Genomic DNA, 22441 nt, shown 5'->3' with positions numbered 1-22441 from the left:
GGTGGGGGGAGTAAAATCTACCAATTTGGGCACAAAATTATTGCAAAAAGTGGATATTTACATAATTTGGGGTTTCACTGCCCCTGGGTAAAAGAAAAGTAGAACTCCATTTACATTGAACCAGTAATCAAGGATATCAAGCCCAACCCAAAATGAATTAAATGCCACCATGTCCTTTTTACAAAGTACATTCCAAGAGTTCAGCTGCAAAATATGATATATGATATTGCTACCACCTGTTCTATATATATATCAATTTTAATACTGATAGCGCTATTTCATATTTTACAGTTCATTTTAATTTTTCATAATGATCAAAAGCTTTTAATGCCATATTCAAACTAATTAGTTACCCTAATTAGCAATTATAAAATATTTTCTTGCATAAAAACAATATTCATAAAATAAACACACAAAGCAGCCTATATCAACTGTTCAGTGCCAGAAGTGGGTATGTGCAATAGCTGCCCTGTGAACATTTGGCAATTTCCACACAGTATATTGTACTCATCTACACATGGCAGTTACACATGGCAGCTATTACACTCATCCACTTCTGGCACTTAGCAGTCGATATATCCCATTTTGCATCTCTCTTGTCCTGAGGCAAGATACAACACTACCAACAGAACTTATAAACTAAATTGCAAACAACTTAAGCATTCTATACATGTTTGGTAGTTTTCAATAAAGAAACTCTAAACAATGCAATTGTGAAAGAAATATCAACGTAAGATGAAGACAGAACATAGTGACATGAATGTTAAATCATTCATGCTATTTCTCACACTCGCTCTCTTCCTCTCTCTCAAAGTTGCGTTTATTTTTAACCTGCCACCACTTACTTATTCTTGAGTGGCGAGCCTCCGTCATATTTACTTATGACACGCAGATGTTCCCATGATGCTTTGCATTCCTCCTCCATGGTAATGAGATTTTCTGCTACTTGCTCAAAGTCAACCTGAAATGCGTAAATAAAAATGGGCATAGTTAATTAATCAAGTTTTTATAAACCAAATATGATTTCTACATTTTAATGAGGTTGGTGACTTATTTTAATATCTTTTTTATCGACCTTGTGGCTATGCTTACTTCTTTTGTGAAGGTCCGAAACAATACAAGTGGACTCTTGCCATTTATGGAACATCAAAGTTTTGATTCAAAGCACAAAAATAATAGAATCAAAATTGAGCACTATTAAGCTCATATGGTTTTGTAGCTCCATTACACGAAACTGGTTTTTTTTTGGGTCATCATATAAGTATGACAGAAATAAATGTAAAATTCTTAGTCAGTGGGAGTGGTCCAGTTCGTAGACACATAATCTTATTGGACAATCGCATGATTTTGGGTGCTGTCTATCAGGCTGTAGACGACCCCACGTCATCATGAGTGTTGATAACGTGTATCATGCTCATAGAGGTGCGTGTCTGTATCGTGTTGTATATGCGTAGACGCAGTGCGGAATACTCGAACACGCAACAGAAGATGTGACATTGTAAACAAGTTTCGTTCATTTTAGAAAAAAGGGAGTTTTTATGACGGTAACTTAATTTTTGCTTTCAAAAATAGTTTGCAGTTATTAAAATAATATTTAACTGACTAAGAATGAGAATAAACGATAGGGATTTTTATTTTGACTATCCTCTACCTATGATAGACGACAGGCATGTCCAATATTTTTATCGTAGTGGGTGCCGGCGCACTCAAATATTGGACCTACCTGTCGTTTATCACACGGTAGAGGATAGTCAAAATAACAATTCCTATCGTTTATTCTTAACTCAATCACTCAGACACAGTGAGCAGACCAGTTTGGTAATAGATGAAACCAATGAAATTAAAACTGAGACCTCATACCTGTGTGTGTGTCTCTCAAGCATACTTCCTAACCCATGCTCATTCATGATCTGCTTGTAATGCATTGTGACGATTACACTTGGAATACCATTTGATTTTGGGCCTCATCATGACAATCCTATATAGTAGCTTTCCCATAACATTACATATAGAGCTATACACAGTCGGCCCTCTGCTATAGTCTGTATGCCTTCTCGAGGCAGTAAAGTAAAATCAAATTTTGTAATTTTGTCAAAAACTGCTCGTTTTTGCATGAATCTGTCAGGCTAGTTCAATTGCTTGCTTTCAGAAAATATATACTTTTATATACTAATCATCATAATGTTTAAAAATACAGTAAAAAACAATATCTAAATTACTGTCTTCCCTCAAGGAAAGCATGGACCATGATGTTCATAACATTTTCACACAAAAGCTTACCTTAGCACATCTGCTGATATTGCCAAGTTCAGAGAAGAGATCAGTGCTATCTTGAAACTTTTCCATGACATTCTGGACAGCATGATAGAGTAGTGATTGCTTATGGACGGTATCTTTTACCAGAGGCACTTTGGAGAGGTAGTCTATATGGAACCCTTGAGCCTGCATAGTAAGAAAATAATAACACAAATGTTGGATTATAATGAAATGTAAATATATTCTTAAGAATATTCCATTAAGGTGCTGACCAATACATTTGAAAAAAAATATACTCCCCATGTGGAAGATATTTTCAAAATCTTCCACACGGGTAGTGTGGATTTCAACTGGAATAGCCCATTGACTTTAAAATGAACACAAACATAAATGATTTATAACAACATTAAAAATACATTGGGGAAAATCCACAGATGATGACTTCCTTTGATGATCTACAATGATATTAAACAGTTGATAAAAAAATGGAGTGAAATAAGAAAATCACTGCAGCAGAAATTATAAACGTATTAGTGGTGCATTTTGTGATTTTATTTTTTCAGAATGGATCGATATATTTGAATGACAAAACCTAATTTCCAAAATTGCAGTTGTGCTCTATGTGTAATTTTAACATTTTACACTGTACCATAGGCCACTGTGTTGTAATTTTTGTCTGAGGACAGACAGAAAATACACATTGTATAATTTCTTTGGCAAATGACCAAATCTGCAAGAAATATTATCTGTATACGCTATGTATACTTCGATCAGCTCGTAATCGGCGGGACTTTTAACATTGCCAATGAATATCAAAATATTTTACTTTAAGAATTGTCTTGTGACATCTCGCCAGAAGCGTCACAAATTATTAATTCAACTCCTATACTTTGTCTACTTTCTTTAGCACACAAAATATAGGCCAGAAAGGTTATCTAATAGCACTCTTAACGTGGGTCTACTTTTCGGTGTAGTGGTAATAAGCCTAACATGTCCCGCCTATTAAGAGCTCATCAAACTATAGTTCAAGATGTCTGATGGTATAAATATTTCAACTTTTTTGGAAGGAGGATAAGGATAAAGTTGTGGATCATGAAATGCCCCTTTAGGTCATATGCAGTTGATGTAGTGCTACTGCCACAAAAGCATTCTTCCATTACACATATAGACGAGCTATATTCTATATCAAGATTTTACCATATTCCCAGGTTCTACATCAAGATTGACCATATTCCCAAGTGATCTCTACACTAATATCTCAAAACATGCTCATCTGAAGGACACAGTTCTTTAACCCTAACATGTTTGAGCACTCAATGAATGACCTTCTAATGTGACTTGAGGTTAAATTGTCAGCAATACTTGTTAAAATAGGATTATTGAACTACTCCACTGAGAGTGAGGCTATTGTTGTTCATAGTGTTGGTAGTACTTGTATGATTACAAAGCGTGTCTCCACAAGAGACGTTCAACTACAGCAAAAAAAAGCAGACGAAAAAGCAGACGACAAAAAAAGCAGACGACGAATCTATATAGCGCACCAATTGTTTCTCATATAGCGTGCCCTAATGCCTCTTATTAGCTATTCTACTGTGACTAGCGACATGAACATGAATGTCACTTAAATTTATTCCCTGCACAATTAACACATCCCCTCATTACGATCATTTTACTCTCACCCATGCACTTTTACACTTTCGCTTCAAAAACTTTCTCGACATCTTTCGTCTAAATTTGTCCTAATGTTCATCAGGCATAACAAAAGTGTGTCTCAGAGCTGCAGTGCACTTTTGTTTTGCAGTGCACATTTATCTTGAGAAATTGGCCAATTTATAATTTATCTTTTTTTTTTATATCGGTGCTAGCATTTTGAAATAGATTTGCCTTCAGAAAGAGCTGTAGAGCTCAGTCTAATGTAAAAATGCTGTTGGATTGTTTCAATGAGATCAGCACACTACACCTTTTTTTCCTATTTTAAGGACCAATTTGAATTTCTAACATCTGTACAGAGTACTGGAATTCATTTCACTCTTACTGTTACCACCATGATTTAAAAATACGATGAAGGTTTTGATTTTAATCACTGCAACAAGAACAAATATAGTATAAAACCTCCAAATACCCTTAAGTGAGGGTATGTATATGTGCGTGTAATTCCCTATCTGATTAATCCCAAATTACTCCATCTTACGTATCACTGGCGCTGACTACAGTATCGTTGTTTAGCATCAATACCAATGCCTGAGGATTGATTGCCAATGAGATTGAGGCAATGAGGCATCCCGTTACCGGGGTTGTATGTATACCACTATCCTCCAGACATCATCATTCACTCTTCATTACTGGTATAAGCGGTAGACATGTGGTGTATACCAGGTTGCTAACAAGCACTAATAAGAATGTGATTATCTGGTTAGAACACAAAACACCACCTAAACTATGTATGTATGCGACACAATCTGATCCAATCAGGCCAAAGTCGGCAATAACAAAATTGAGATATAGGTAAAGGTATGAGTGACACCTCGTGATCAATAGACATTTCATGTAATCTTTTAAGTGTAATCTCTTAAGTGAAATTAGCTGAGTGTAACATTATTGCCACTGGTATGTTGATATTAATTTTGTCATCATTATGCATTGAGTCTTCTGAAGAGTGATGGCCTAATGGCCTTTACGAAACAGATCTGTCAAGACATGTAGTAGTACAAGTCCAAATTTTATGTTTTTATAAGCTCTGTTACGTTCTCTAGCACTGCCGGCTTATCTTCTTAATAAAACTATGAAATCACACCATCAGGCGAAGTTTTACCATAATTCTTAGACTTGGGAGTCCTTTTATTCCTCTCTCCATCCTCTCTCTCCTCTTTTCTTCCCATTCCATAGTTTCACGACATCGCGATCGGACATTACATTCAAAAGTCAATTACAATAATAAAATACATTCGCAATCATGGCGCTACGCAAATCTCTGCGGACATAGCGCATCACGCTTGGCATACTAGTTTGGCGCATATTGCAATTAATCGCGCATTGATAACATTACTACATGACACTCCCGAACTCCTATATGATTGTGTCAATCATCTCAAAAATGCACATTTAAATCGCGTTAAATTTACATCTTTTTGTGTGCATAAATATAATTTCATGCAATTTTTTTTTAATGCACGTTTTAATTCATTATATAAAATATTCTCCAAGCGTACATTTGCCATAAATACAAATAAAATTTATGTGATAAATTTCTTCTCCAATGATAATCTCACACTAGTTTCCATTTCTCCAGAACATAATGAATTAAGTTATACATGTCCATGTTTATATGGAAATGTCGCTTGACTAATTAGCACTATAGCTGCAATACCAAGCGCTTGTCCAGAAATTTAAATTCATCATGAAATCCTGATCAATAACACGCACATTTTGTGATAAAATCTTATTTTAAACACAACATTTTTTTGACCACCATATTATATTACTTTATCCTTCATTTCAATTTTTAAAGAAATGTCGACTCGATTGACTTGCGCACTACTGCTGCAATCCCAAGCGCTAAATCGCTTATTACAACAATCCAATAAAAAATCTTACACACATTTTTGTACTCTGGCTGGAGTTTTTGCATGTGAAATAATGCACACATTTGTCCATGTGCATGATAATACTAAATTAAAACAATATAATGTTTCATTGCTGTTTATCTTTGTTTTAAACGCAATTATGCTTTACACAACAAAACATTTTTGAATGCCACAAAGATTGCGTGCATTATGTAAGCTTAGGTTAGGCCTACATTTCTACTACGCATGATGTATACAACATTTAATTTTGATATGTGCATACACATTTCGTTGTATGCGTACCTTTCATTTGTGCACATTACATTTGCAATATTTATAATACTTGCTTCACTATCGCACAATCCTCGTTTAAATTTTATAATATATTACTGATCATTTTCATCTGTGAAAATATAAACATCTCTTGATTGTCTTCAAGTAAAAGGCCAACAGTCAAAATATCATACCAAATGTCTGGTCATTTAGCAAGGAATCCAAGCAGGCTAGAACCTGAAGACAGCCTCTCGTAATCCATTTTCCACATCAATCTGCCACACCGATCGTAGATCATGTAGACAACACTGCCACTGTCATGAAAACACGATTCACCCGTCTTTTTCCAGAAGAACACAAATCAGCAATATATTCCAACGATGAAAATGCATCAAATCTCACAATTCTGGTATTTGAGCGGAATTGATGATGATACAGTCCGAAGCTATCTGTTTTCTTCTCTTCTTTCTTCTGTAGCGAAGCTATCTGGTACTGTGACGCTCTCTTCTTTCTTCCAATCCGGGCTTCCAATACAACAGTTAATCAGTTCTCGTCCTCTTCTTTCTTCTTATGGCTAGCTCACTGAAGGTTTCTTCTTCAAAGCTGAACTAGTCTTTAAGCTTCTTTATCGACTTTGATACCTTCTTTGTCTATTTTCTAGTCTCGTTTTTCGAAATCTTTGTTGATGTTTTCTTTGGTAATTTTCCAGTTTCTTTCTTCTAACTTCGTTGATGTTTTCTTGGTGATTTCTTTGAGTCTTTCTTAGGCTATTTCTTGGAAATGGCGTACCTGTAGATTTACTTTTTCCGCTGCCACCATGTTACGTTCACTAGCGGCTTATCTTCTTAATAAAACTATGAAATCACACCATCAGGCGAAGTTTTACCATAATTCTTAGACTTGGGAGTCCTTTTATTCCTCTCTCCATCCTCTCTCTCCTCTTTTCTTCCCATTCCATAGTTTTACGACATCGCGGTCGGACATTACATTCAAAAGTCAATTACAATAATAAAATACATTACGCAATCATGGCGCTTCACGCAAATCTCTGCGGACATAGCGCATCACGCCCGCGATACTAGTTTGAGCGCATATTGCAATTAATCGCGCATTGATAACATTACTACATGACAAGCTCCCTTATGGTTGAGCACTTTACCATTTTTAGATAGTTCCACCACTATTTGGATTATAGGTAAAGGTAAGGAGAAAAAAATGATAAGGCTGTATAAAATAAATGTTTGGTTCTCGTCCCCTCCCTCCTCAATTTCTGGGATTTGTCAGATTTTTTTCTAGATTTTTCAAAAATTATGGAATACTGTAGGAAAACTGTATACATATAAATAAGAATATTAGAGCACATGAATCACTTCCAAGACTTTTTGTGGTACTCTGGGGGTTTATCCCTCAGAATCTCACATTAAAAGAAAAAGGGCCTCTACCTTCCCTCAAGCACTGTTGGAAAAGACAGAAAACTACAAACAGTGCTAATTTTACATTGAAAAAAATCTTCCCCCCCCCCTCATCAATTTATGAAAACCCATTGGACGAGAACCAAAATATTAATTTTATATGGCCTAAACATAAGCAAACTGACATATATAAAAGTTCATAACTTTGCAACCAAGTATGACAGGGACTAAGTTAGAGATTTCAACATCAATACTGAGAAAATTTGTGACGGTAATAACTCAATTAACACAATTTCCGACTTTAGTCTTAAGTGGATCCGATCATATCACATATTTTACTGTACAACACATTTTCCACAACAACAAAAATCAAAGCTCACTTTGCAAGCAGCTTGAATGTTTTGGTGCACAAACGTATCCATGAAATGTTCTCATGTTCAAATTTACAAAGTTGAAATGCTTGCAAACTTAATTTGATTTACATTCATAAATACAATACTTTTCATAAGGAAAATGGGCAATTCCAGATGAAATCTACACACCCCCATAGACACTACCGGCCAAATTTTCAGCCTCTACATTTAGTTACATTAAGGGGTACTACACCCATTGATTTTTTTTTGCATTTTTTTTGCATTTTGTGAAGAAATTACAAAAAAAAATTGGACAAAGTGGTATGCAAAATGAAGGGGCAAATCTTCTCGTTTTATTGGTGGTATCAGTATCAATGTAGCTTACATGCTTTTACAGATAGAAGCCAAAAGGAGGTACATCACTGATGATTTAAATTCACTTCATTTTGGAAAGCTTACTATCAACGGATTGCGTTAAAATTTTGGATATGTGTTGCTAACACATTAGGGAAATAAAGTTGATATGTAAAATGGGAATAAGTGGTTCCTGATTTCTTTTATGACTTCATGAACTTGGTGCTCCACAACTATCAAAAAGGAACTGGTTAAAATGCTTCTATTTTCAATGTTGAGCTATATTTTGCATTTTTAACTTGCGACATTATTGCACTGAAACTTAATTAAGCCATAGGTAACAGGTTACAACAACCATACTACAGCAATGATGAAAAAATTGTATTTCTTGTCACCTATACAACCATATTGGGTAGTTTTCCGTAAGCTTAAGTTTTGTGATTTTGGTAACTATTTTATATTTATTTGTGAAATCCATCTCAACTAGGCATTCTAAATTGTACTCACCATTTACATCCCAAGGTATATTAGTATATCCACCATGCACTTCTCGATATATATCCAGTTAAAGACAGAATATCAAAATTATGCCTCATATGATATCACAGACTCTCACATGTGTATTCAAAATTGATGCTTAAATTTGACCTGAACCAATTGACCTATAACCTGACATACGGTGACCTAATAGCCTTTTCTTCTCCTAACAACTAATGACTATGCATCCATTGTATAAGTGTTTATTTAATTTATTCAGTGTTATATCATGGTAGGTATTTTGCATGCACCACTATAGATTTTCTATAGAGAGTATAACAAAGGATTTAATGTATTCTATTCATGTACCCTACTTGAACATTTTCAAAAGAATAAATTATGGTTTGTTATGAAACACAGATCTGAGTTACTAGGTTACAGTAAACAAAAAATATATAGGGCTAAAATGACTTACTAAAATTGTTGAAATTCACTTTATATGTAGATATATTTTATAAGTTCAGGACATGAGGTGATAAACATATATATGTACTTAATAAATTTGCAAGAAAAAAAAAGAAGAGGGGTACTGATGAAAATCGGGGTATTATATCGCCTTAAGCCATGTAACTAATTTGATTGGTGGGTTTATCATGTATTGGGCCAATCAGAGGCAGTATGGTAAGAATAGTGACTATTAGTCAGTACGAAAGCTTAAAATTGCTAAAAGATCTATGAGCTTTATTTTGATTGGTTGCTTGGTACGATTATATCATCTAATTAACCAATCAAAGGGATTGTAAGAAAGGCAGAAGTGCCTGTAAGGTTAACACTTCCACGTCAATTTTGTGTTTAGGTTACAATGTCTAATACTTGAAAATAGTTTCTTAACATTTTCTTTCAACTACATGAAAAATAAATAAAGCATTCACAAAGCACCACTGAGCTATTTTTAGTTTTTCAGATGGACCTGGTCATTCTGCCAAACTCTTAATTTAAATCATTTATGCACAATGCACAGCCATGTGTTCAATGTACGAAACTAATTAAACAAAGTTATAATAAGAAACTAACTCCCCAACATCAATATATCTTTATTATTCCTAAATTACTTCAAATCTCCAATTTCACGCCTCTCATATTCCAAGTGCCATTCACTGATATAATTAGGTTTAATTTCGCAGCACGCTCCCATCCATAAATATCTTTCAATTCTATTCTGTCAACATCACACTTATTTTCAATTCCCTTTTCCCTCCCTCTTTAATTTTCTTTGCATTTGTTTCTCATCACATTTCCATTCAAACCTGGTCAAAACAAACAACAGGTCTAAATATCGGTTACCTTCATACTTTATTCATACATTTCATTATACTTAAAGGCACATTCAGTGATTTGCTCATCCGGACGATCGTAAAAATCATCAAAATTTAGATCTTAAGGGTATACAATGTATTGTTGGTCGAAGCAGCCAAAAAAAAGTAGTTCGCAGCATCTTGCAAATGGTAGTGAGCTTTAGCAAAAATTGCATTGCTCAATTACATTTCACTCATAAAGTGCGGACCCACAGCAACTGTGGACGTCCACAGTCATAAGAGAGCAGCACAGGGCGGTAGACACTGTAATAATGTATATGGGGTATAATAGATCCCTCATTGTAGGTGCAATACCAGGTCCACGGTTTTGACTTTGGCGTTTAAATATCATATCTTACCACAAAAGTCCATGCTTTTAATAGTGAAATGTCACTGTGTACAGGTCGACAGTTATGCTGTAACTACATAGGAGGCTCATAATGTCCATGTTTGTCTGTGAAAATGTGTAGGGGGATGTGTATGTGTGGGGTATGTTCTCTTTGTAATATCAGTCTTTCATTCTTTTTCCTCATCTTATTTTTCCCTCATCTTACTTGCTTCTCCCAGTACGCTCAACCATTTGAATCAGTGCATCTGAAATAGCATTACTTTAATACAAATTCTATAAGCAGAAAGTACACCCTCTGTATTTATTCTCTCAGGTTATGTGTGGACCCATGTCAATTCAATTACCATTCCCGGAGCAATCTCAGTCTATTTTCCCTTTTTCACAAATTGAAGAAAACAAAATTGATCACTCCACACCAAGGATCAATTCTCTCCCACCCAGGATTGCCAAACCCGCGATTTGGTAGCCCAATTGGGCGACTTTTGAAGATTTTCCTTGCGACTTTTGACAACTTCCTGTCCCGTAGAAACCAATGGTTAAGAAAAAAAATTGGGCGACTTTTCCGCATTGGCTCCCGCGACTTCCGATAGTTTCCTGCCCTATAGAAACCAATGGTTAAGAGAAAAATTGGGTGACTTTTCAATTATTTGACCCGCGATTCGCTCTGAAATTTTTGTTGGCAACCCTGCTCCCACCCAAAGCAACTAAAGCATTGCTATTGATCCCCAACCAGTCGACAATTGCTTTTAATTCCCTAAAGTTTAATTAAGATCATTCCCCTCCAACACTTCATCCATTCGTCTGTCCGTCAGTAAGTGCCAAGCACTAGAAGATAATAAATCTGTTGTTTTATTACTTGCACATCATGTGCAATATTGCCACAAGCTTGCAATCCATTATATCTCTACCTCACTGTAAGTGGTTAGTCCACTTTCGATGCAACAGGTCACTTGGACAAGCAGACACTTGCCAGTATTTCTTTTACAGTTGGCATCGACGATCATTGACGCTATCTCCATTATCCTCATAATCGTTGTTATCTCATAATCACTCTCCTTCATCCTATCCTTAACTCTCTCCACGTGGGTGTCGACAGCAGACAACAAGTTTGAATTTTATTTTTAATTTCAAAAATTTCAAGATTATAAATTGTTATGACTATATTTGGAATCAGCATGAAAAATGCTTTAAAATGAGTACAAACAAGCCTGGTATAGGTTCTTAAGATAGCTCTTGATAATTTGAGAAAATATCTCAAAACTTTTTATGTTGAAGCCTATGACCAGTGCATTGACGTCACAGTGACTGCCACTGATTATATACAACCTTATTTACTTCTGTTCTTTACTTACCATCAACAGGTCCAATTTAAGTAGCTCTTATATAATTTCGGAGTTAAGCATTTTTAACCTTCCACCTATGAATCAAAGATCCTTCTTTTCCTTTCTACATTTAATTAGGTAGATGCAAGTTAATTTATACATGAATGTAAATAATTTAAAAGAAGACCTACATAATCAGCTTTACTATTAATCTCAATTATAATCCTCATACATCAACTAACAATTGAATACATGAATACAAAAGCCACCTAAGTCCATGGGAAGTGATTTTGAGAGAAAACCCTGTGTATCATTTTATTTCCTTCAGTTAGATTTACCTGGTCAATATGGTAAGTTTTATGTACAAATGAGTGGATTAACCTGTATTAAGTATGACGATTAGCATTTCAGGGACTTCGTGGGGTTCATTTTAAATTTTGGACTTTTTTGAATCATATACAAAGACAACAATGTTAGAATGAGATTACCACTAGTAAGATAATACAAAATAAAGCACACAAGTATGTATAATGTTGATAAGCATTCTGCCATGTAATATAAACCACACACTTTCCTTTATTAAACCCATTTTTTTTTCTTCAAAAGTCACTTTCTAGCAATGAATGTGTTACAAGTGGACTTTTATACATACTGGATTTCAATCAATGTGTTACAAGACTCAAATCATGGAATTGGGTGATTCTTTCATACATGCTATTTTTCACATGCCCAATAGACACGGAGGATGAATTTGAGTTGTTCTTTCATACATATGACAGGCCTATGTATAGCAACAATTTCCCATGCTTAACTCAATTTGGCCAAAGTATGGACTTAGGTGGCTTTTGTATTCATATATTCAATTATTAATAACCCTATGAGCACTAGTGGCTGAATTGGTTGACTCTAAGAATTATTTTGATTGGTTAGAAAGAGAGCTGTATTATGTATTGAGCCAATCAGAGATATGGTAAGAATAGTCAGTACAGGGATGAAGGGGATTAAGCTTAAAATTGCAAAGAGATCTAAAAGCTCTATTTGTACTGGTTACTCAGAAAGAGAGTATTCATGGGGTTAACAGCAGTCTAGTGGTTCTTTTGCTAAATATTATACCTTAAAGAAGAAGCCCCGCTACAGCAGTTCTTCTGGGTGAACCTAACCTGCCTGGTTATCAAATTAATCAGTGACAAGGTTATCTCTGAATTTGACAGGTGCTAATTGATGTTTTAATGTTATTGCATCAATTAACACCTGTCAAATTCAGAGATAACCTTGTTACTGATTAATTTGATAACCAGGCAGGTTTGGTCACCCTAGAAGAACTGACGGGGCTTACTCTTTAATAGTAGTATTTGAGACTGGCATTCAGTTAGTCCTTTCTTGTCACCCAAAAGGCTAGAGTAAATACTGTACCACCCAAAAGGATTGCATTTTCTGAAAGCCGTAAAAGTTTGTAAAACTAGCCACTAATTTCAGATGGCGACTTGATTTAGTTGAGTATGTCATCTTAGCATAGACCAGGACCCTGGGACCAGGACCAGGGTATTAACCCAGGTATTAACATTACCCTACCCACATGAGGTACTTTCGGGAGAATCATTTAAAAACAAATGAACATTGAATTGTGGCGGTGTCTTATTGTTTTCCCGCTATTGGTTTATGGTAAATTGCGCTTGTGACTCCCAATCCAGTTATGAGTTCTCAGTGATGTTTACACAAAATGTACCAATCAATATGGCTGACCATTTCAACCTCACTGAACATTACCATATGTGACACGATCAAGGGAAATGAGTCGGATGTCGCTAACATTGATTTTGAGATATTGGCAAAGAAAGTGTTAAAATTCTTTTGTTTTATATTGTTTTCCACCATTGATAAATCGATGTAACTTCGCAAAGAAAAGTCGTATCAACATGGGGTTTTCAGTTTTTGAAAGCTCTAAATGTCCTCTTTAGAAATGTATGTAAAACTCATTTTCGACCAGGGTCGACATGCGACTCATTCCCATTGATCATGTCACATATGAGTATTATGACTTACGATTGGAGCGGTTCATTCATTTGGATAAAAGTACACTTTTTGTGTACTCTTAAACTTGCAGAAAGTTAGATAGAGAGATGAAATTACAAAATTTCTTGATGTAACCGGGATGAGAAAGACATGGGATAAATCAGAGTGGCGTCACCTTGGAGAGGCCTTCACCCTGCAGTGGGTCGATGATGACTTAGGATGATGATGATGATGACACTTTTTGTGTCATTCGGGTGGTAAAATTAGTTCTTCTGGGTAGGTGTTTTTAATACAATTAGTCAATCAGAAGGCACTGTAGTTCAAAGAACTTTTCTTGAGTAGTTCGCAACCATTGTCACCAAAATATACTCAACTTAATTACCATATCCACATTTACATGTCCAACAGTATCGGCCATGCAAACAAAAGCTTTGTTTCCTATCTTTTCTTTAAAATATCTCGGATTGAAGCAAGCAGATATAATACACTTGAGTTGCTTGTATACAAAAAAGTTACATCATAACATATACTTGGTAAACTACTGTATGCTGTAATTTTCGCAGTTCTTTTATTTGGGCAGATTTCACACATTTGCATGGAAACATGAATTAAAAGATGCACGAATATATCCTACTATAGAGTTGCTTTATAATACTTGTCAAGATTTCACAGAAAAAAAAGCAAATTGCTTAACCCCATGAGAACTAGCTGCCGATTGGCCAAAAAGAAGTTTTCATTATCGATTGGACCAATCAGCAACATTGTTAGAATAATTTCACCATGCAAAAAAATTGGGGTGAATTATTTGAAATGCTCCATTTTGATTGGTGATTAAAGTGAAGATATCATGTAATCGACCAATCAGAGGCAATGTTAGATCGGCAGGTAGTGCTCAAAACTGTAACTAGAAAAAATTCTGTATGTAAAAATAAATTCTTACAGTGCTAGCTCAAAGTAGTTCAAAAACCTTGTTTATCCCTCCATCTCCCCATCTCATACTGTGCAATATATCTTGTATCTAATCCCATCAATATTTTGCCTGCAGACCAGGGCTCCCAAATATAAACCTGCCATCAAAAAAACCACCGGCAACGGAGGGGTCATAGCCGGTAAAGTGATCCGGTCGTAGTAAGGCGTAGTCACACTTAATTACCGAAAGATCCAAGATTTGGGGGTAGTCTTTCACGCCTGAAGGACGGCTAGTATCGTGCGGTGGTCTCGCTACTTAATTGAATCAATACAATACTTGGTGTAGACTTGTCTCAAAGCCTGAGGGTGCATTTGGCTTGGTTATGGTAGCAGAGTTAACTCTGATACACAAGCAACAGGTTGCTCCTCACCTAGTGTCTCTATGCATCAGAGGAGGATTTCTTGCAATACCATCATGCTTTGTGGTTCGACTCAAGAGTTAGCTCTATGCAAAACAGGACAAGATCAACTTGATCAATTAGTGATCGACTCATTATGTGATGATTGATATAGACTGACGTACTCGCAGTTGGATGCAGCACCCTTGCTTAACTGGTGCTTTGCATATTATGTTGATTATGAACTGACGTTAGCCTGACTTGGAACTTATTTTTAAAAAAAGGTAAAATAACAAAAACAAATAACAGTAACAAATCATTTTTGTCTCTTTTGGAGTTGAGCAAAGTATAGACCACTTGACATGTGACATCATTGCCCGGCAGTATATGTGCACAAATTACGGCAATTTCCATTGTTCTTTGCCCTGCAGTGTGCGTACGCATCATAGTTTGCTCAGGACATGTGCATTTTAAATCGCCTACCACATTTCATATAGTGCAAGAAAGCCATTGAACAGTGTAGCGGTTCATTCAAGCATATCGATAGACCAGTCCCTCACCTTTGTTGATAAACAATGATGTGAAGTGGTCTATACCTTTGGTTTGTGCTGAAGAAGTTGTGCTGAAGTGAATTTATTTGCATTTTTATGGACATGAATAATTTTGTTTAATTTCTGAATCAAATTGCATTATGGGAAGGCAATGCTTTACTCTGTCTATGCTATTAACACAAGGAATCATTTGATTAGCAAGATGAATGTAAATAATTCATAACCTCATGAATAAATACGATGCATGTGATCCAATCAAGCTTATTTATTTGCCAAAACGCAAACTAAAGCGCGGTTACTAATAAACAACAGTATACCTCATTAGTAACTTCAGCGTGCATATTTGATGCTAATGAACAATTTACATGCACACAACTACCATATTTGTACATCACATGATTAAGCACTGTCAGCTGTTTGAGTTTTAAACATTTTATTTTGTTAAAAAAAAATATTATTCAGATGGAATCAAACAAATTAAAAAGTGAAGTTTATGAATAAGTTTATGACTTTGCATCAGTTATTTTTCGGGTATTGTGAAAAATCCAAACATTTTGCCTGGACCTCGGAATATCCTTCTTGTTTTTAAAACGTTACAAATGTGTTATACAGGCATTTTGGTTTTGGTGAAAATGCTTTTTACATTTAAATGTAGTGTTATATAAAGGTATTTTATATAAAGCGCTTATAAATCGTTTTATTTGAAAAACACTATAACATATTCAAAATGTTGTCAAAATTTTATTTTAAATGTTTTATGGAAAAAATGTTTGCAAAATACTTTGTCAACACTTATATAACATTATGTCAGAATGTTTTCAAAAATGATTCCGAATTTTATAAAAAGGTTATACCCTTTATATGCCCTTTATATACCTGACATTTAAACATTTTCTGTAAAACTGTTTTTGTTAGCTGGGTAATCCACACAAGTAGTAAAAATATTTAAGTTTTTAGGAATGGCTGCAATGTGAAGGACAAGTTAATAAAATTGCCAATTGCATGTTCTTTTTCATATGAAAAAAAAATTGACAAAAAGGAAGAAAATGGTATTGTTGGCAAATATGAAGCATAATTCAAATGCATGCAGCTACAAGTGTCCATATGGACATATTCCTCCAATAACAAAAATGTGAACTTTTACCCTTATTAGGTTATATTTGATCACAAAATCTCATTTTGGATCCTTTTTTATATTTTCTGATTTAGTAAAACACTGATGGTGCCTTTCACATATTGCTGGGTTTTTTTCAGATTATAAATCCATTAAATAAAATTAATCATCAATTTTACAAATCACATTTCATCTTTAAAATAATCTACAAACAATAATATTTTCTTCCAAATTTTTAATCCATCAAATAAAGTTAATCATCAATTTTACAAGTCACATTTCATTTTTAAAATAATCCACAAACAATATTATTTTCTTCCAAATTTTCTCCTTATTTTCCAGATGACTTGTGACATTTTTCGCTTGTTTCCTAACAACCATCCTCTCCAACACACCTATCAATCATTTAACATTTCAAGTGAATAAATGCAATGTTGCTATGGTGACCGGTGTTAGCCCTTCATCTCGTGTAACAAGTATGGTTTGAACAACAATATGATACTTGTCAACATCATCTCTTTCATGTCTCTCATCTTGTCAAAAAACAGATTTGTAATTCATCGTATGTCTACGGATAGACCTACAGACAGAGAGTACGGCACAAAGTATACGCAATGCATACAGAATCATTCCAAATTGTAATAGGCTGAAAGTAGCACACTCAATCAAATCTCATAATGGATCATGAATAGCTGCCTCTTGCAATGAACATACTAATGTGCAGAAAGTATGGAAAATCTGCACAAGCTGGTAGTATGGACAGGGAAAAGTGAATATCTTGTTATAACAACAGTTAACAAAGTGTGCTGAGGCTAGTGGATCAACGTCTAGGCGTTGTGCCTGTGCGTAGCGCACTATAAATCATTGCGCCATTTAAAAAAAAAAAAAACACCACCACCAATACCAACAACAACAAACATCACCACCAACAACTTTCAAAATAGTACATTGATACATCTACTATAGAACCATGTAAACAATTTGAATATCATAACAAAAGCTGTCAGTGGTAAATATTATATACAAAATACAAATATTAAGTTAAAACATCCTGTGTAGATTCATACATAGTTGTAAATTGTACCACAAAAAGCAATTTAGACTTTGAAGCTACAGAATATTTTTCACTCCACAACAGTACTTTCTCCAAAGTACTCAAAAACAGATGACGACGCCACAGGCCAAGAGAAAGTACTCTTGGTGAAAATATTCAGTAGAGTAGAAGTCTAAATTGCTCTCAGTCTTACAATATCAACTTGTTTTTCTGTTGTCTTGTTTTTACTCCTTGATATATAAATCCAATGAACGTGTAGGAGGGTATCTCAAGTAGATTTGGTTAAACTTTGTCCAGCAAGTACTTGGTGAAAATTATGTGTTATTTTTCTGCATTGTGTACGTCTTGGAGTGTGTGCTTTTGTGAAGAGCTGAAAACAAGAACGCCCACACGAAAATACAGAAATAGCATGGGCACCAAGTAACCATGGACATCCACAGTTTTCTTTCCATTAGGCCTACCCGCTTATTGCAAACAAAGTAAAAATGCATACACGACCATGTCTCATTTGAAGTGACAGAGGCGTCCAAGGTTTTGTGCTTAGCTTAAGGCATACAAGGTCCTTGGTAAGATAAATCAAATGTCCACAGTTGGTAACAACAGGGTCCTCAATTGCACATCTTTACAAGTATCAAGGTGTTAATGTGTGTTGTATCAAAGAATAATGAACTTATTCCAGTTACATAATATGCAAAGTGCATTTAGTATAATGTGCTGTACTCAAATGCATATATATCATAAATCAACAAGTCTTGTCTTGTGGCTATTTAAGTGCTGACAAATCTTAAGTATGTTTAGCGTGTTTACCATCGATGCCCGTTTTGCAAGCTTTTATTTTGTCCCAAGAGTCACAAGGCCAAATTTGGTTCTGTTAACCCCTGAGCACTACCTGCCGATCTAACAATGCCTCTTATTGGTCAATTACATGATATCTTCACTTTAATCACCAATCAGAATGGAGCTTTGCAAATGATTCACCCCAATATTTTTGCGTGGTGAAATTATTCTAACAATGTTGCTGATTGGGCCAATTGATAATAAAAACTTCTTTTTGACCAATCGGCAGGTAGTTCTCATCTGAAGCTAATCTCCATTTCAAATAAAACTTCTACATCTGAGCAGCATGCTTATAAAATGGCAGCTGCTTCAGCTCTATGATCAGTTCACGTTTATGTGATTAAGTGCACATTACATTTACTGGAAAGATTGATCTTTTCGGTTCGGCAGAAGACGTATAGTGCGTGTGACACGCCATTATGAAGCGGCATTCACATGCTATCAAGACTATACCAAGTTTACAAGATGACTCATTGGATAGTCTAGGCAAGCAAGATGGATTGGGCTATTTCATTTAAAATCCACACTCCCGCTGTGGAAGATTTTGGAAATATCTGCCACAGGGAGAGTATGAATTTCAAATGGAATGAACACATTAGGCAGCTCCATTTGAGTTTCATACACCCTCTGAGAAGGATTCAACCTGAATCTTCCACTGAGGGAGGTTGAGTTTCAAATGGAGCTGTAATGTGTTCATTCCATTTGAAATTCATACTCCACCTATGGCAGATATTTCCAAAATCTTCCACAGGGGGAGAGTGGATTATAAATGGAATAGCCCAATTTGGATAGTCTAGGCTAAGATGGATTGCCTCTGCTGTCTGGTTAAGGAGCGACAAATAAGTGCAATTAAACTTTGGCAAGTGATGCTCATTTCAGTTGTCACTTATATTAGACTGGAATCTACCAACCTAGCTTAAGGGAACGGATAGCGACGTTTGCACAGTATTTTTTGTGGGACATGAGAGCACATCAGACACAAGTATACAGCGAGGCTAAATATAATATGACACGGGGATGTGACCAATTATGGGTCTCATTTCTGGGCCTCTGATATAACAATGGCTTCTTTTGTATAAATTTTTGTATAAATTAGGTAATTTGTTTCAAATTATTCGAAAAAAATATCCCAATTTCACCTTAATGGAACCCAAATTTCTGGTTTTTGTTGAAAGTTTGGAAAATGTTCACAAAATTGTGTTAAATTTGGCAAAACATCTGGATGTCAGGTATAAAAATTTGTCACATTTTCTTTAAAAAATTGGTATAAACTTAGTCCACTTTCAGGGAGGCACATCCCTACTGAAACCCCCCTCACACAGGTTAAAATAGGGACTACCTATATGGATAACAACATATATTCACAATTTGTTACAAAAAGGGCTGGAAAAAAGATGTCCTACAGAATTCCCACAGTAAACTATTGGCTTTAAAAGCCTGTACTAATAAGCATGGGAGTATTGAATTCAACACATTGACTATACAGTTATATTTGATCTAGTAAACCCTGGCAGCTATGCTAGGCAGACTGCTTACCTGGGCACCATTAAGGAAGTTGCCGATGGCCAGTAGTGTAGCCAAGATATATCTGAACGTCTTGCAATCTTTCAAGTCCTCCATGCCCTTCTTCAGATCTGCCAACGGCTCAGCCACTTCCTGCAATTGGGGTACACAAACATCAATCGTCAAAGTTTTTTGATCATTGCAAAACCCTGTTTTATAGAATTATTTTAAATCAATGCATTTGGTATTACTATCTTCAGATGACAAAAAAAAAAAAAAATATAGGCCATACTTATGACTACTAAAAAAAAGGTATTTTTAAACACACAGTTATCAATGATGAAGTTATAAATTGAAACTTGTTTCACAATGCAGATATTTTTTTGGATAAATTCTTTTACTTTCCATATTAGAATGAACTTGAAACTTTGAGGGTGCTAGCATTAGTTGTTTTTCTGAAAAATTATAAAATTTGCTCAAAATTGTTATTATTTTGTTCGCATTAGTGTTCTTTTATCCGGTTGGCGCCTACAAATGATCATGCCAGTTTACACAGAAGTGTTGTTGGTGATGTCCACCATGCAAAGCAGAGCAAGATGCAAGATATGAATTGACTTAACACAGTTTTGTTGATGACAGACAAACCTCAAGTGGTTTACTAACAAATATGCAAAGTAAATACGAGGGTCCTCAATGTTTCTTGGAACCTTGCTTAGTAATTATTTATTATGACTGGAAAAAAGATTCAGTGGCCTTATTCTGGACAAGTTTCTTTATTGCTGAGTGCACTGAGCATGGACTGTTCCTACACCCCTAAGTACGGATGTTCTTTATAATGTACTGTTATGCCATTTGCACTCTACCAACACTGTCAGACAAATATGCTTCCTGTGTGTCTACTATCCACAAAAATGGGCTATTTCCAGTTGAAATCCATACACCCCCTGTGAAAGACATGACCTTAATCTCCCACACAGAGGGTGTAGATTTCAAATGGAGTCACCCATTCAGGTAACCCCTCTGAAATTCATACTCTTGTGTGGAAGATTAAGGTCATGTCTTCCACAGGGAGTGAATGGATTTCAACTGAAATAGCCCAATTTCTTTAATGTACCTGATAAGGTATATTGTTGCTAGCGATCGATAGGCAAAAGTGACGCATGCTGGGAAGGAAAAGGGCTCAAATTCACGATTTCGGGTGGCAAATTCTATAGCTATTGAGCCCTTTTCATTCCCAGCATGCATCACATGCGCCCATCGATCTTGATCAGAAATATACCTTATTGATTACAATCTATCAACAGCATTGGACAAACACAGATTCTGTGTGTTCACTGTGCATAACAATTTCCCACATGTGTCCCTCCCACATGTCCCTCCCTGTTTGTCCCTCTGACATGTGTCCCTCCCTGTTTACAAAGTACACACCCAATACAAACACATACACCCCCATGGCCTTACCTCTTCCAGTGAGTCATAATCAGCTTTGAAGAGCCACAGACTGAGTCTTGCTTTGAGGCCACTGATGGATGCCATCATCTGCAAGAACTGCTCAGCAGAAGCCAGAGGTACTTCTGGATTAACCGTAGTTGCCTCCTGGATGGCACTAACTTCCTCCTCCGTTGGCATCATGGTCAGCAGTTTCTGATGAAAAATGCATTATGTATAACAAAGATGTACATGTTATAAAAGTTCCTGATGTCAAAATGTAATGTTCTTACTAGCTTTGCACTGGAACCTCTTCCCTTTTGTTAATAACCATGCTTGTTTAATCTGAAATTACTGCAGCTTACATTTGACAGCAGTGGACCAATACAGTGAGCCTTGCGGAACACCCCTTACCTCTACTCCCTCTTTGTTGATGACCATGGTATCCATTGTTAAGATTGCTTGTTTAATGGTCCTTGGTTGTGGTAGTACTGTCAGCCCAATGTTGATAGCATTGGACCTCTTTGGGTCAAGTACAGTGATGAAGTTCTTCTTGCCAGCTTCAGCTTTTTGCTGTTGAATAAAACATGGATATGTATAAGTTATTTTTGGAAGTACTAGTTTTACACAGAACATGGGCAGACAAAGGTAGATACCGGTATAAGTTACACTTTCTTTTATACACCAGAAAAACAATCTTGCGATCCAAATAAATAAACGAAATTATTTAAACCACACTTCACATAAGGAACTTTTGTGTTCGTTTGTTCACATTTTATGAGGCATATAGACACAATACACTCATGAGTTCAGAGATTTTTAAAATATTGAAAACTGTGTTAGTATGCCCTTTGTATTTTTGATGGTATGCATATTTCAAATAGGTAATAGCCATTCTATTCATTAACAGCATTTTTTCA

At 35.6% G+C, this 22441-nt stretch overlaps 1 protein-coding gene across 1 annotated transcript in view; it reads right to left on the bottom strand.

The window, feature by feature from the left end:
* The window catches only part of LOC140172488 (FH1/FH2 domain-containing protein 3-like), a 112633-nt gene that overhangs the window by 69940 nt on the left and 20252 nt on the right, over positions 1–22441 (bottom strand). Inside the window, exons 2-6 of the mRNA XM_072195635.1 lie at positions 21936–22094; positions 21555–21737; positions 20127–20246; positions 2281–2442; positions 846–961 (exon numbers count right to left, since the gene is read on the bottom strand). Of these exons, the coding sequence (XP_072051736.1) occupies positions 846–961; positions 2281–2442; positions 20127–20246; positions 21555–21737; positions 21936–22094 (740 nt within the window). The remainder of the gene's footprint in view (positions 1–845; positions 962–2280; positions 2443–20126; positions 20247–21554; positions 21738–21935; positions 22095–22441) is intronic.

The sequence above is a fragment of the Amphiura filiformis genome, chromosome 16 (genome assembly GCF_039555335.1).
Source record: "Amphiura filiformis chromosome 16, Afil_fr2py, whole genome shotgun sequence".
NCBI lineage: Eukaryota > Metazoa > Echinodermata > Ophiuroidea > Amphilepidida > Amphiuridae > Amphiura > Amphiura filiformis.
The sequence above is the reverse complement of the archived record's forward strand: the minus strand, read 5'-3'. Positions and strand labels throughout refer to the sequence as shown.